The sequence below is a fragment of the Panthera tigris genome, chromosome D3, assembly GCF_018350195.1.
Source record: "Panthera tigris isolate Pti1 chromosome D3, P.tigris_Pti1_mat1.1, whole genome shotgun sequence".
Lineage (NCBI taxonomy): Eukaryota > Metazoa > Chordata > Mammalia > Carnivora > Felidae > Panthera > Panthera tigris.
In genome coordinates this window covers 24,725,141-24,740,194 of record NC_056671.1, presented here as the reverse complement: position 1 = coordinate 24,740,194, position 15,054 = coordinate 24,725,141, and the positions used below count along the sequence as shown (strand labels likewise).

Sequence of the window (15,054 nt, the reverse complement as noted above, 5' to 3'; positions counted from 1 at the left end):
GAAATTCTAAAGCTAAAAATACAATATATGTCTGATAAAAAATTCACTTACGCAGTAAAGAATTAACCTTGCCCAAAGAGAGGTCTGGACTTTACCCTCAGCTCTGGGAAGCAATCTCTAAGCCCTTAGAATGCTCTAAGAGTGTCTTTGTTTACGTGAGGGTGTTGACCATTGCCAAATAGTTGATGCTAACCGTGTGATTTACAGTGGGGCTTTTCAGCTCAACCTTTGGCGGGCTGGAAATGAAGATCGCCCAAGCAGGTGGTCAACCTATCTATGAGACCAAGATCCAATAAAAACTTGACAGCGAGGCTCAAGTGAGCCTCTCTGGTTGATAATAGTCTGTGCATATTGTCAGATATTGTTGCTTTTCAGGCACTGGCACTGTCTGTGACTCTACTGGGAGAAGACAACGGAAAGCCTCCTGCTTAGAACTCTCCTGCCATGTGTCTCTTCCCTTGGCTGACTTTGAATCCTTTCGTTGTAGTAAACCATAACCATGAGTATACCAGCTGTCAGTGAATTCTGGGAGTCTTTCTAGTGAATTACTGAACCCGAGGGTGGTCTTGGAGACCCATGCTCATGGTTGATGTCTGAAGTGAGAATAGTCTTCGGGAATCTCAAACTTGGTATCACTGGATGGGTTTAAAAGCAGACTGGAGATGACAGAATAAAGAGTTATTGAACTTAAAGGCAGATTAACAGAAATTTTCAAATCTGAAGAATATAGAGAAAAAAAGATTTAAAATGTGAACAGACCCTCAGTAATACATAGCACAATATTGAAAGACTTAAGAGTAATGCAGAGTCTCATGAACAGAGGAAAGAGGGAATGGGCAAGAAGAAACATTTGAAAAAATAATAGGTAAAAAATTCCTAAGTTTGGGGAAACATCTGTATCTGTAGATTCTAAAGCTCAAAGTAGCAGAGGAAGGAAAAATATAATGAAATCCACATTTAGGCATATTGCAGTTAAACTGCTAAAAACCAAAGTAGAGAAAATCTTGAAAGCAATCAAGAAAGAATTAGCACATGCTCTACATACTTTCAATTCTACTGACATATCATCAAAATAATAGTGACCAGAAAACAATGGAAAGACTACTTTAAACTGCTTTTTTTAAAAAATCCATCAACGTAGAATTCTGTATCCGCCAAAAATATCCTTCAAGAACAAAGGTGAATAAAGACATTTTAAAGTAAGTAAAAATGAAAAGAACTCATCACTAGCACACCTGCACTACAAGAAATGCTACATGAAGTTCTTTAGACTGAAGATAAATGGTACCAGATGGAAACGCGGATCTCTACGAATGACTGCAAGTACCATAAATGATAAATAAGTGCATAAACAGAAAAGATATTTCCTCTTAATTCTTTAGTATAACTGTATAGAACAAAAAAACACACTGTATTGTGAAGTTTAAAAAGAATGTAGACATAGTAATATCTGTGACAACTACAGCATAAAGAACAGGGAGTAAGGAATCAATGGGTTTATAAAGTTGTGAGGTGCTTACATTTTAAGGGAAGTGGTATGGTATTAGCTCAAAGTAGATTGTGAAAATTTAAGGATAATATAACGCGATCTTAGAGCAACCACTAAAATAAATGCAAAGGGGTAGAGCTAAAGAGCAATAGACAAGTTAAAATAAAACCTATCTGATTAAATTAACCACAGATTGTAGGAAAGGAAGAACAGAAAACAAAATATAAATGGGACAAACAGAAAACCAACAGTAAAATGACAGACCTGAATATAACATCAATAATGACATTAAATGTTAAATGAGTGAAATTCTCTAATTAAGAGGCCATAATTGTCAAAATCAATAAAAAAGCAAAATCAAACTAGATGTTATCTGCTGTTAACAAACTAAAGACACAGATTAAATAGAAAGTAAAGAGATGGAAAAAGATGGACCATACAAACAACAGGTATAAGAAAGTAGGAGTGAGTATATTTGTAGCAGATAAAGTAGACTTCAAGACAAAAAGGTATGACCATTGACAAAAAAAGAAATATTTCATAATGATAAAAGGGTCAATCTGTCAGGAAGACAAACACACAAATGAACATTTGTCCAATGACAGAATTTCAAAGTCTATGAAGCCATGTTTCACAGAAGCAAATGGAGAAACAGACAAGATCACAATAATAATTGGAGATTTAACAATCTCCTTCTTAGCAATTGACAAAACATATAGACAAAAAAAAAAGAAAGAAAGAAAATCAAAACAAAGATGACCTGAGCAGCACCATCACCACCATGACTGACATCTATGACATTACATCCGTTGAAATCCTACGAAGTATGTTTTCTGACCACAATGAAATTAAGCTAAATTTAAAAATAAATAAACTAAATTTTATGATAATAATGTGTCTAGGAAAATCCAAAATATTTAAAATTAAATAAGCCATCTAGGAGGTAAAGAGAAATCACAAATGATCTTAGAAAATATTTTAAGTTCAGTGAAGATAAAAACATAATCTGGTAAAAATTATTAGATGCAGGTAAAGCAGTGTTTAAAGAAATTTTATATTTTTAAATGCTTGTATTAAAAAGAAGAAAGGTCAAGGTCAATCACCTGAGGTTTGACTTTAAGAAGCTAGCAAAGTAAGTAGCAAGAAGAAAATGATAAAAAAGAAACCAGAAATAAGTGAAATAGAAAAGAGACAACAAGCAATAAAAAAAATTAACAAAAGCAAAACTCAGTTCTTCAAAAAGATCAAGAAAACTGATAAATCTCTAAGTAGAATGATCCAGAAACAGGGGGGGGAGGGGGTGGTGGTAAGGTGGTTTTCAGGTACAAAATACAAACTATCAATAACAAAACTGAAAGAGGGCACCTCACTAGATAGCCTACAAGCACTAAAAGGAAAATAAGAAAATATTATGAACAACTTAATGTCACTAAATTCAACACTTAGATGAAACGAGCAAAGTCTCTGGAAAATACAACTTATCAAACCTGACACAAGATGATAAAGAAAATCTGAATGGTCAATACGCACAGCCTTCTAAACTCCAGGTTCCAAGCCCTCCAATCTATCCTACGTGCCGCTCACTTGCTTTCCTTAAATATCTAGTCTATCTTCTTACTCCTACGTTTCAAAACCCTCAGGAGTTTCTGCTAGCGTATCGCTTGCCTAGTTTTCATACTAATCTGCCATCCTCTAGTGTATTCCTGAAGGGTACTCTGCCACCGTCCTTCAGACATGCCAATCCATTCTTTTACATATGCCTTCCCATCAATGCCATCTCATTCCTGGCCAAATCTCCCCTATTAGTCAAGGTGTAAAGAGGTCTATAATCTCCTCCAAGAAGTTTCCAGGCTATTCCCAGCCCTCGGGGTCTTCCTTCTTGCAATTTCACGGAAACGCCAGCATCACTAATACTGTCTTGTAGAGAAGCCACTGTTGCCCTATGTATTTGTCTTATTTTCCCTACTAAATTGTAAGCTCTTTGAGGGAAAAGTTTTTTGTTTTTGTTTTTGTTTTGTTTTTTAACATTTCTATCCCTAGGGCAACTATTCCAGGATTCAACACTGAGTAATGATTCAATAAATACTTGTAATCTATTGAATGAATATATAATGCCAAGAGCTTATTTCTACGGTTCTTATCAGACTCTCTAGACTCTCATTTGGATCTCGATACTATCTTCAGAGTAATCTCCGGGGATCTGCCAGACATTTTGTAACAACTATATTCAGGAAACATATGGTTACAATAAGCAGAGGTAGAGGTGACGGGGGAGTGCTAAAATTATATAAATAGACAAGGGGGTGCCTTGGTTTTGTAGGTCATAAGAAAAGGGGGCTGAGTTTTACCTTCCGCTGCTACTAATACCTGATAAACATACACTAGTAGCAATAAGTCGACCTTCTCCTTGTCCTCTCCCTGCCCTGAGTCCATGTGGACACAGGACAAACAATGGGACTCAGGGATGAGTTCAGCTCATACTTGCAAATGCATCTGTTCCCTCCATTCATCGTGTACGTGTACCCACATCTGTTTGAGTAGAAACAAGGTAACAGTGTCTTCTAAAAAGCAGCCAGTTACCAATACTTACTGTCTCTCACCATGACATATAAATCCCACCAAATTTATGTCTTAATTATAACCAAGTACTAGCAAACAGTGACTGCAAATCTAACTTATTTAAATAGATCTTTCAAAAATAATTTTGCATTTATACTAAAACTAGCAGCGTCATTTGTGAATACACACACTTTTGAGGAAAAAATACGGTTTCCTGTGGCATTAAAGTCACCAAGTAAAGAAATCCCTTTAAACAAAATTCTTCTCAAATTCCCTTCCATTGATGACTTCCTAGCAGCTTCTCTTTCATTTAAAGCAAACATAGCTTTTATATCCTGATTTCATTCTCTTTCTCTCTAATTAGATAAATCTGGTTGCTCTTCTCTCTAAACAGATTACAAGGTTGGGGTGTTTTGTTTTTCCAGTATTCAGAATTCTAATCCTTGAAGCACTATGATGGCAGGAAGGACCGTGTGATTTAGACCAGGCAGGCTCTAAGGAAATATATCTAAAAGAAATACACAACACACACAATGTGGAGATTCTTTTGACTACAAACACACAGATTCCTGTAAGAGATAGTGGGCTACCTCAGCTATTTCCAGCCCCGTGGCATTGACCCTGAAATCCTGCAAGCAATCCTGTCCTTACCCAGATTGGAGGACGCTCGCCCCTCTGCAGCCCGGTCCTTGAGATCTTCAGCAATGCCCAGCTGCTGCTCATGGTACTGTTTAGCTCTCTCCAAATCCTGCATGCACCTGGCAGCATGGCCCAGGCCGGCATAGGCCCGCATCTCAATGGCCTTCTCCAGCAACTCCTGTGCCAGCTCCAGCACGTAGTTGTGATAAGACATGGCCTTGTCAAAGTTTCTCCTGTAGTGATAGGCACTGCCCAGGTTGCTGTAGGCCCGGGCCTCTTCTCGCTTGTTCCCCAGGTCCTTGGCTATCTTCAGATGCTGCTCATGGCACTGCACAGCGTTCTCAAAGTCACCCATGGCAATATACACAGCTCCCATGTTGCCAAGTTCTCGGGCCTCTGAAAGCTCATCTTTGGATTGCTTGGCAAGAAGAACACACTGTTTGTGACTGGCCAGTGCATTGGGGTAGTCACCAATGGCTGTGTACACGTGGCCCAGACTGCTCAGGGCTGATGAAGCTGCCTGGATGGGGAAAGGATAAAGCAGAGAATGAAAAGCACATCAGAAAGTGGCTTTGGCTTGTTTTAGCAGATAAAACGTTCAGGGTTTGCCTGTGACCATCCAACTCAACTCCTAATGATGTTTCTATCAGTGGGCTGCAGACCTGTGCACAACTGAAAAAGAGCCCATTCAAACAGCAAGTTCCTAATAAAAGACAACTGTAGCTTAATCAGTAACTTTTAATACCTAATCTCATAGAAACATAGAAAAAGGCTGTGTTCCATATAACCTTCATTTTAGTTTAAAGACTTATTGACATTTCTAGTATTCTGCTATAACTCTGTTAATGGCCACTAACCTCTGTAGTGTAAGAAAATGTTGAGGAAAACCAGAATTAATTATGACATATAATATAGCCGAGGAAATTCATGAAAAATCCATGCTTGGGTCTTTGCATTCCTGGGCATTTCTCTAATGCTTTCTCCCAAAGCAAATGGATAGATTAGTGGTAAGGGAGATGTTTAGGATGATGATTGATAATTTTGTGACTCAGGACCCACTGGAGGATCCTGTTCTCTTATCTTTTTGTTCCCTCAGTGGGACTTTAGCAGTGCTGATTACCACGGAGGGCTTAGATTTGGACAAACCCCAGAGGAAAAAATGGGTGGTTCAACCCAGGCCTCTAACTGGGGGGGGGGGGGGGGGGGACCATCTGGCCTCACCACCTCTTTTCAGGCCCACACTGACTCTTCCAGCTTTGTTCCTCATGCCTAGAGGCTCTTCTGACCCTGGCCTCTGTGCACAAAGATGCTATATTCCTCGTCTCCTCACAATGCTGGCCTCACCTGTGGTTCTTGTGTAAAGAAAAGTACATGAGCCTTTTTTGTCTTAAAGGTTTCAGAAAAGGACTGTATGTTGATAGAGTGAATCCAATAGGGACAACAAAAACAACAAAAGAGCTACAAGGGTTCTGGAATCTTCCCCAAGTGTATATAGTCTTGGATTCTAGGTCTTTGGTTTCTAACTCCTTTGCAGAGACATAAAAGGGAAGTTACACTGGGCTTTTTCTAACCTCCTTATTTTTTTAATTGCTAATAATTAAGTTTTTATTTAAATTCCAGTTAATGAACATACAGTGTAATATTAGTTTCGGGTGTAGAATTTAGTGATTCGACACTTTCATATGACACCCGGTTATATGCTCTTCACAAGTGCCCTTCTTTTTTTTTTTTTTTTTTTTTTAAATTTATTTTTGGGACAGAGAGAGACAGAGCATGAACGGGAGAGGGGCAGAGAGAGAGGGAGACACAGAATCGGAAACAGGCTCCAGGCTCCGAGCCATTGGCCCAGAGCCTGACGCGGGGCTCGAACTCACAGACCGCGAGATCGTGACCTGGCTGAAGTCGGAGGCTTAACCGACTGCGCCACCCAGGCGCCCCCACAAGTGCCCTTCTTAATCCCATCACCCGTTTAACCCATCCCCCACCCACCTTTGATTCTACAAGTTGGAGACATGCCTACCCTTCCCTTCCTTCATACTGTGCCTACAGCTAAACCCACGTATCCTCCTTTCTTCATAATGAACCCTCTTCTCGACAGGAGCCTGTGATCCCGGCAGAACCAAGGGTGTGCTCAGTCACAGGTAGGCAAATGGTTTCCACTAGGGCCCCAAGGCTAGGGAATAACAAGGAAGCAAGGCTGTCCCACCTGGAGTAAGGGTATTTCTTTATGAGATGTGTTCTTTGTACACTTCAGAACACTTTTATTAATATTTTATAGAAGTGAGTGATTTGCCACTCTATTTCTTTGCCTGCGAAATAGCAGTTCTTGATCAAAATAACTCAAGCACTGACCGTCTTTATGGTGTTTGCAAATTGTGTATTTGCAAAGGGTTCTATGTCATTTTAAGTTGCTTTTATCATTTCACAGATGTTCCAACTAAGAGATTTGGGAAAACAGAGGGGAAATAAATACTTAGAAATTTACTTTTTTGGGTTTTTCTCTGAGTAGAGAAGAGCACAAATGATTCCAGAGAGGTCACAATGCTGCAGTAGTGTATTTCTAGCAGGAACAGCAATGATGTCACCAAAGAGCACACCACTCAGCTTCCCACTTGAAGAGTCTCTTTGGGACAAGGTTAGAAATGCACATCAGCACATTGCACACGAGCCTTTCTGCTGCCCACAACTCCCCTCCCCCCACCCAACAGTCTCCTTTTCCTCCTTTGCTGCAGGCCCAGGGACTCAGAGCCTCTTTCCTCTTCTTCTGTAATGGGTCCTCCCACCTCACTCTCTGGGGTTCTCCACCCAAGCTTGGTTAAGGAGCAGAACACAGTCCACTAACCCTCCTACCTAGAAATCTTTGTTGCACACAGATTTTTCACTAAAGAGCTAGTGTAACTTAGAATCAGACACACTTGGGGTGCTTGGGTGGCTCAGATGGTTAAGCGCCCAACTTTTGATTTCAGCTCAGGTCATGATCTCATGGTTCATGGGATCAAGCCCCACGACAGGCTCTGCATTGGCAGTGTGGAGCCTGCTTAGAATTCTCTTTCTCTCCTTCTGTCTCTGCCCCACTCCCTTTCACATTATCTGTCTCTCAAAATAAAGAAACTTCAAAAAAGAAAAAAAAAGAGAATCAGACACATTTGATTTAAAACTGTACTGCCCATTACTAGCTCTGGGACCTTTAGAAACTTAACTGCTCTGAGCCTCAGTTTTCCAGACAGTTCTAGGTCCCAGCAGTGCACCAGGAATTGAGTGTTTTCAAACTCAGCCATGAGCCTCCGTCAAATGTAAAAAACATAAATAATTCACTAGATAATTCCAAATCGTAGATTTGGTTGGAGGCAATGAGCCCTCAAACACTGCAGGGGATGCACTTTTATAAGGCCTGGGGCAGGCACAACACCCCAGGCATCTCTGATCCTAGGAACTTCCAGCTTATGGCAAATGATAGCCACGGGATCTCCTGCTTCGGATTTTCATTTCTCTAAATGCTACGGAGACACAGGAGCTCCATGGCTGAAGTTCTCTGAACATAAGGAAAGGGAGTATTGGGGCATTTCCCCTCTGGGGTGTGGGAAAATGAGGGAAGGACTACTATATTCGCTCTTCCTGGGGCACCCTCCAGTTACTAGGCAGCGCCATCAGGCTGCGGCTCTCCATGGCAGGTGTCCCAAAACCAGCATCTCTAGAAAGGATAATATAATTTATGAAGCACACAAATTAGAGAGGCAGTCTTGATGCAATATAAGGATGGAACAGGATTTAGTCAGAAGCCCTGGCTGTGTAACCCTGAGAAGTCACTTCACTCCTTCAACCAGATTTCCTTTATATGTAAATTGGACTGATAAGGACAGTGTACATACTTTCCAAGGCAAGGATGGGGACAGATGAAGCAGTGCATGTGAGTGTCCTGCAGAAACCATAAAGTTCTCTGTGAGTGCCTCACTAAGGTGTGGATGGATGGTTTACGACTGCAAGCTGGCTGGGCAAAGCTCTGTCACCTAGCAGAAGCCAGTAATGGCAACTGAAAACATCAGTCATTATGACCAAACAACTATATTCCTATCAGTTGCCGCAGGAAATAAAGTCCAGTGTTTTACAGCCCTTGGGCAAATAACATGGGATGATATTTATCAGCTAAGTGAATTACAAATTAATCACTTGTCTTTGTTCCTGTTCCTGTAGAATAAGCTTAGATCTGAAACATGGTTTCGGGCTGTTAACGAGAATCTGAAGATCCACCCTCTATGGGGAATCACAGGCCCCACCTCAAGCAGATGCTACATTTGCCACTAAGGTTCACGCTGCCTTTGTAGATTAATCTCTTTGAGATTTTTGTGCTAGAATAGCAGCAGCTGCTTCCCACAGTGGAAACATTTTGGAACATCTGTATTTGAATACTAAAATGCACACAAACAGTTATGCTAACAAACTATATGGTTGGGATAAGACAATACTTTTCTCTTTCTACAGGATATAAATTACTCATGTTCCTGCCAAAGCATGATATCAGCTGTAGACATAGCACACAGGAGTCCTCACCCTTTGCTCTGTGACCTGAATATTTGCAGAAGAACCACATCTGACAAGTCTGTTTCATGAGACTAAAGAAGGAAATTTGCTCATACATTTTCAAACCACCTTTAAACTTTTAGCTTGAGCATAAAATAGAGAAAGTTTAAACTACCCAAACTATAACCACATTGATAACATGACCATTAAAGATTATTTTATTTTACTTTATTTTCCATTAAAGATTATTTTAAAGCCTATGATTGTTTTCCTTCACATCTAGCAATCCCCCCCAACTCTTACTGTATGTATTTTTCATATGGGTTATATTTTGTGGGGAGATTAACTGCACATACAAAGAATACTGCAGGTAGTTTCTTAAAGGGGTAAATACAGGGGCACCGGGGTGGCTCAATCAGTTAAGCGACCGACTTGGGCTCAGGTCATGATCTCAGGGTTTGTGAGTTCGAGCCCCGCATCGAGCTATCAATGCAGAGCCTGCTTTGGATGCTCTGTCTCCCTCTCTCTGCCCCTCCCCTGCTTGCTCTTGTGGGCTCTCTCTCTCAAAAATAAACATTAAAAAAAAGGGGGGGGGGAGGAATACACTAGCTAGTACCAGAAATGTGGTTTTTCTTCTTTACTGACTAAATCCACATGCACCTTGTATTCCATGCCTGCGAGTTCAGCATCCACAATCCCAAGGTCCTAGGTTAACCCACTAGAACCCAAGAGGGAGAGCGATGTAGAAGAAAAGGGACAGACAGACTCTCAGATGAGGCACACACAGGTTCAATGACAAACTGTGTGATGCTGCACAAGTTATGTGACGTCTTTGAGCCCCAGTTTCCTTGTCTGTAAAATGGGACAATACCTTCCAGTGCTGTGGTGAGTACTAAATAAAAAGTTTAAAGATGTGGTAGAAAATGACCAGAAAATAGAACATGAAGTTATGTCACCAGAACTAAAAAGACAACACAAGACGCTTGCCCCACTGATGGTAAGATGTATAATCATTTTCATATACTGAAGTGCATTACTCATATTCTTCTTCAAATGTAGGCATGAGAAAATTCGCCCTTTACCCAGGGGTATTCTAGAATCATTGGCACATCCAACACTTAATATTGCTAAAAGCACTTTACTTCAAGTGGTCAAAGCTGACACAGACATTGGCATATTTAGGGTCTGTCGGTTGATTTGTTCATCTTTTCGTCCATTCATGAAAAGTCTCTAGGCTTACATAAACATAGCCAACTAATTTTTGACAAAGGAGCAAAGGTAATTCAATGGATAAAGGATAGTCTTTTCAACAAAGGGTACTAGAGCAACCAGACATGCACATATGCAAAAAGGTCAACCTAGACGCAGACCTTACATCTTTAACACAAGCTGACTTGAAATGGCTCATAGATCAAAATGTAAAATGCAGAACCATAAAACTCCTAGAAGATAGCATGAGAGAAAATCTAGGGGACCTGGGGTTTGGCAATTGAATTTTCAGATATAAGACCAAAGGCATGACCCATGGGGGAAAAAAGTGATAAGTTGAACTTTATTTAAAAGTGTTATGTAGGGGCGCCCGGGTGGCTCAGTCGGTTCAGCATCCAACTCTCGGTTTTGGTTCAGGTCATGATCTCACGGTTTCATGAGTTCAAGCCCCACACTGGGCTCTGCACTTATGGTGTGGAACCTGCTTGATATCCTCTCTCTCTCCCCCTCTCTGCCCCTCCCCTACTCATGCAGTGTATCTCTCAAATAAATAAATAAACGTAAAAAAAAAAAAAACTGCTCTGCAAAAGATACTGTTAAGAAAATAAAAAGATAAGCCATAGGCTGGGAGAAAATATTTGCAAAACACATATCTGACAAAAGGCTTGTATCCAAAATATGCAAACAAACAAATAAACAAAACCTTAAAAGCTTAACAATAAAAAATTAAAAAAAAAAAATTTTTAAATGGGCAAAAGATCTGAATAGACACCCTCACCAAAGAAGATATAATGATGGCAAATAAGCATAAGAAAAGATGCTTCACATCATATGCTACCAGGGAATTGAAAATTCAAACAATGAGATAGCACTACACACCTATTAGAATAACTAAAATCCAAAAAACTAACAACACAGAATGCTGGTGAGATGTGGAACAACAGGAACTCTCATTTCATTGTTGGTAGGAATGCAAAATGGGACAGGCACTTTGGAAGACAGTTGGGCAGTCTCCTACAAACTAAGCATATTCTTACCATATGATCCAGCAATCCTGCTCCCATGTACTGACCCTAATGAAATAAAAACTTATGTTCACACAAAAGCCTGCATATGAATTTATAATTACTAAAAACTGGAAGCAACCAAGACGTCCTCCAAAAGGTGAATGCATAAACCCTGGGATATCCTTACAATGGAATATTACTCAGTGCTGAAAAGAAAGGATGGTGCCACAAAGAGACATCCAGGAACCCTTAAATATACATTGCTTAATGAAAGAAGCCAGTCTGAAAAGGTTGCATACTGTATGATCCCAACTATTGACATTCTGTAAAAGGCAAAACTACAGAAAAAGAAAAAAGAAAACAGGAAATCAGTGGTTGCAGGGAAAGAATGAATAAATAAGTGGAGTACAGAGAATTTTTAGGACAGTGAAACACTTCTGCATGATACCTAAATGGTGGCCACAGGACATAATGCATTGTCAAAACCCGTAGGCTGTACAATACCAACAGTGAACCCTAATGTAAACGATGTAAACTGTGAACTTCAGCTGACAATAATATACCAATATTGATTTGTCATTTTTTTTTTTATTTTTTTTAACGTTTATTTATTTTTGAGAGAGAGAGAGACAGAGCGTGAACAGGGGAGGGGCAGAGAAAGAGGGAGACACAGAATCTGAAACAGGCTCCAGGCTCTGAGCTGTCAGCACAGAGCCCGACGCGGGGCTCGAACTCACAGACGGTGAGATCATGACCTGAGCCGAAGTCGGACGCTCAACCAACCGAGCCACCCAGGCACCCCTGATTTGTCATTTGTAACAACTGTATCACACTGACACAAAATGTTAAGAATAGGGGAAACTGAGTGGAGGAGAGCAAGCAAGTGGGATCTCTCTGTACTATCTACTCAATTCTCTATAAATCTCTATAAAGTGCTCTACAAAATGAAGTCTATTAATTTAAAAATAAATAAATTGGGAGTTTTGCTCCTTTGAGGAGTGGATAATTCTGGGAAATGGTAACAGTATGAACAAAGGCATGACGTCTGACAGCGTGTGTAATTATTGGAGAGCAAGAAGCCACTCAGACCTGGGAGTAGGGACAGTAGCTACAGGGGAGCAGGTATGGAGAAGTTCTATCTGCCCGTCAATTTGCAAAATCTAAAGCATTTTCCGTTTCCGTGTATGTTGCTTCATTTGATCATTATGACAACTCTTTGAAGTGTGTTGTTATTATTATATACATTTGTGAGACAACACTAGATTCAAAGTGTTAACGTGACATGCCTAAAAGTATACAGTTAATAGCAAAACCAGGGTTCGGACCCACACACTTCAGACCCTAGTTCTCATGCTCGTTTGACTACATTACAGTTGAGCCTCCACTGAGGAATTTACAATCCACCCAGTGAGGCAATAATGGCCACCAGTATAAGCAGGGTGCTGACACGATCAGATCCATACTTTCATGTATTTCCATGAAAGAGGTAAAAAGAGGGGAGATCAGTAGTCCCAACAACACAATGCTTCGCTGAAATAACAACCAGTTAGAACATAATAAGATGTATTTTAAGCACCGTTGATATTTAACGCAGTCTTTCGAGCTGTTCACAAATATTCTGGCTTCTCTCCTTCCAAGCAGGTGAGATTCACATCGCTGCCTACATGAAGTCGGGTGTGAGTGGCTACATGACCTTCTTTGGCCAATACATGTAATCGCATCCAGGTGAAACTTTAGGAACAGTGGGTGCTTCACTGCGTCCTCTCTTCCTTTTGCCACACACTGCTTCACCAGGATTGAACTTCAAGTGACAAGCAGAGCAATATGGCACAGAGCCCTGGCTGACCCATAATGACTATGCACTGGGCACAAGAGAGGACTCTTTGTTGTTTTAAGCCACTGAGATTTGGGGATTTATTGTTATTATAGCATAAGCTGGCCTAGGCCTTATCAATATGATACTTAGCATAAATCAGTAATTTTCATGCTCTAGTCATCATAGTTAAAGTTAGCACTACCTAGTCATTCAATTATTTGAATTATCATGTTTCTGGATGATGAGAGTTTAGGCATTTACCAATTACCATAGGCTATGGATGTGGACATTTTAGATATTTTTATAGAAAAACTAAATCTGAGAAGATTTAAGTACTAAAATCAGAACTTAGCTTATCTTCTTAAAAGCTTTCTTTAGGGGCGCCTGGGTGGCTCAGTCGGTTAAGCGGCCGACTTCGGCTCGGGTCATGATCTCACGGTCCGTGAGTTTGAGCCCCGCGTCAGGCTCTGTGCTGACAGCTCAGAGCCTGAAGCCTGTTTCAGATTCTGTGTCTCCCTCTCTCTGACCCTCCCCTGTTCATGCTCTGTCTCTCCCTGTCTCAAAAATAAATAAAATGTTAAAAAAAATTAAAAAAAAAAAGCTTTCTTTAAAATTTTTTTTTTAATGTTTATTTATTTTTTGAGAAAGAGACACAGAGCATGAGCAGGGAGGGGTCTCAACCCAGAGACAAGTGCCTACTTGGTAATACTTTAGCCAAACTGCAGGCCTCTTTAGAGGGAATCAATAGCCACCCCAATAGAAAACTACAGAAACAGAAGACTGAATTAGGTTCTATGGGGTCTGTGCACTTCCTACAGTCTGAAATGACACACACTCTATTTAATAAGTGTACTGTAGCTTGAAAAGTTACCGTTATCAGCAACTGAGCTGATAAAGTAAGTCTGTGTAAAAGGTTAATGGTCATGAACACTCAGAGTGACCTACTCAACAGTCACACAAAACCAACTGGACAAAAATAATCAAAAGAAATTATTATCTGTATTATTGAGGACATTGTCCACGATATCACCCAATGTCATCTTTGTAAAGACCAATGGAAACATTTCTTTCAGATTTCAATGCTTCTACGAAGGAGATGCTATGGTTTTATCTTTTTAAAAAATTGTGAATATTGTAAGTGGTCAAATTTACCTTTTTGTTTGGATTACCAGGAAGCTTATGGCTCGATGCAGAGTTTCCCCAGACAGAATCCCATAATATGTGTGGACTCTGTCCTGGCTTCAGCCTTATGACATAATCCTAATGCTCTTATTACTCTGATTTCCTCCCATATATGTTTTATGCCCTGCTCCCACAAATCCTTTTTGGATTTAAATAGAGAATAAAATAAATCAACAAAACACAAACAAAATAATTAAATACTGAAGCTGTTGGTAAGAAGAATGCTTCCTGAAAGGGGATCTCTAAGATTTGTGAACAGCCAACAGCCTGAGGAAGAGACTTAAATACCACCCAAACCGGCAAGTTTTAATTATATGGTCTTTGGGATTCTTCAATCATTTTTGTGCGTGTGTGCTCAATAATTGGTGCCAGCTTTATTATACTCAATCTAACTAGTTTGTCCCAATACCTAAAGCTAGGGTTGGAGGACTGTCGTGCACTTGTTACTGAAAAGAAAAGAGGGTGGTTTGTGCACATCTGCATTCTTTCCACCACGTACTATGCCATAGTGGGAACAGTTGGTTTGAATCTATGACTCTGAGCTTAGAGAGTGGTTAGCGGTCGTTACAGCTTCTCCATAGTAACCTGTCAGCCTTTTCTAATAGTGTGGGGCCAGAGGAGCTTTCATAATAATT

At 40.2% G+C, this 15,054-nt stretch overlaps 1 protein-coding gene across 3 annotated transcripts in view; it reads right to left on the bottom strand.

The window, feature by feature from the left end:
* The window catches only part of TTC28 (tetratricopeptide repeat domain 28), a 626,414-nt gene that overhangs the window by 173,141 nt on the left and 438,219 nt on the right, over positions 1 to 15,054 (bottom strand). For all 3 annotated transcript variants that reach the window (XM_042962136.1, XM_042962137.1, XM_042962138.1), the window contains one exon: positions 4,700 to 5,207. In XM_042962136.1, coding sequence (XP_042818070.1) covers positions 4,700 to 5,207 — 508 coding nt within the window. The remainder of the gene's footprint in view (positions 1 to 4,699; positions 5,208 to 15,054) is intronic.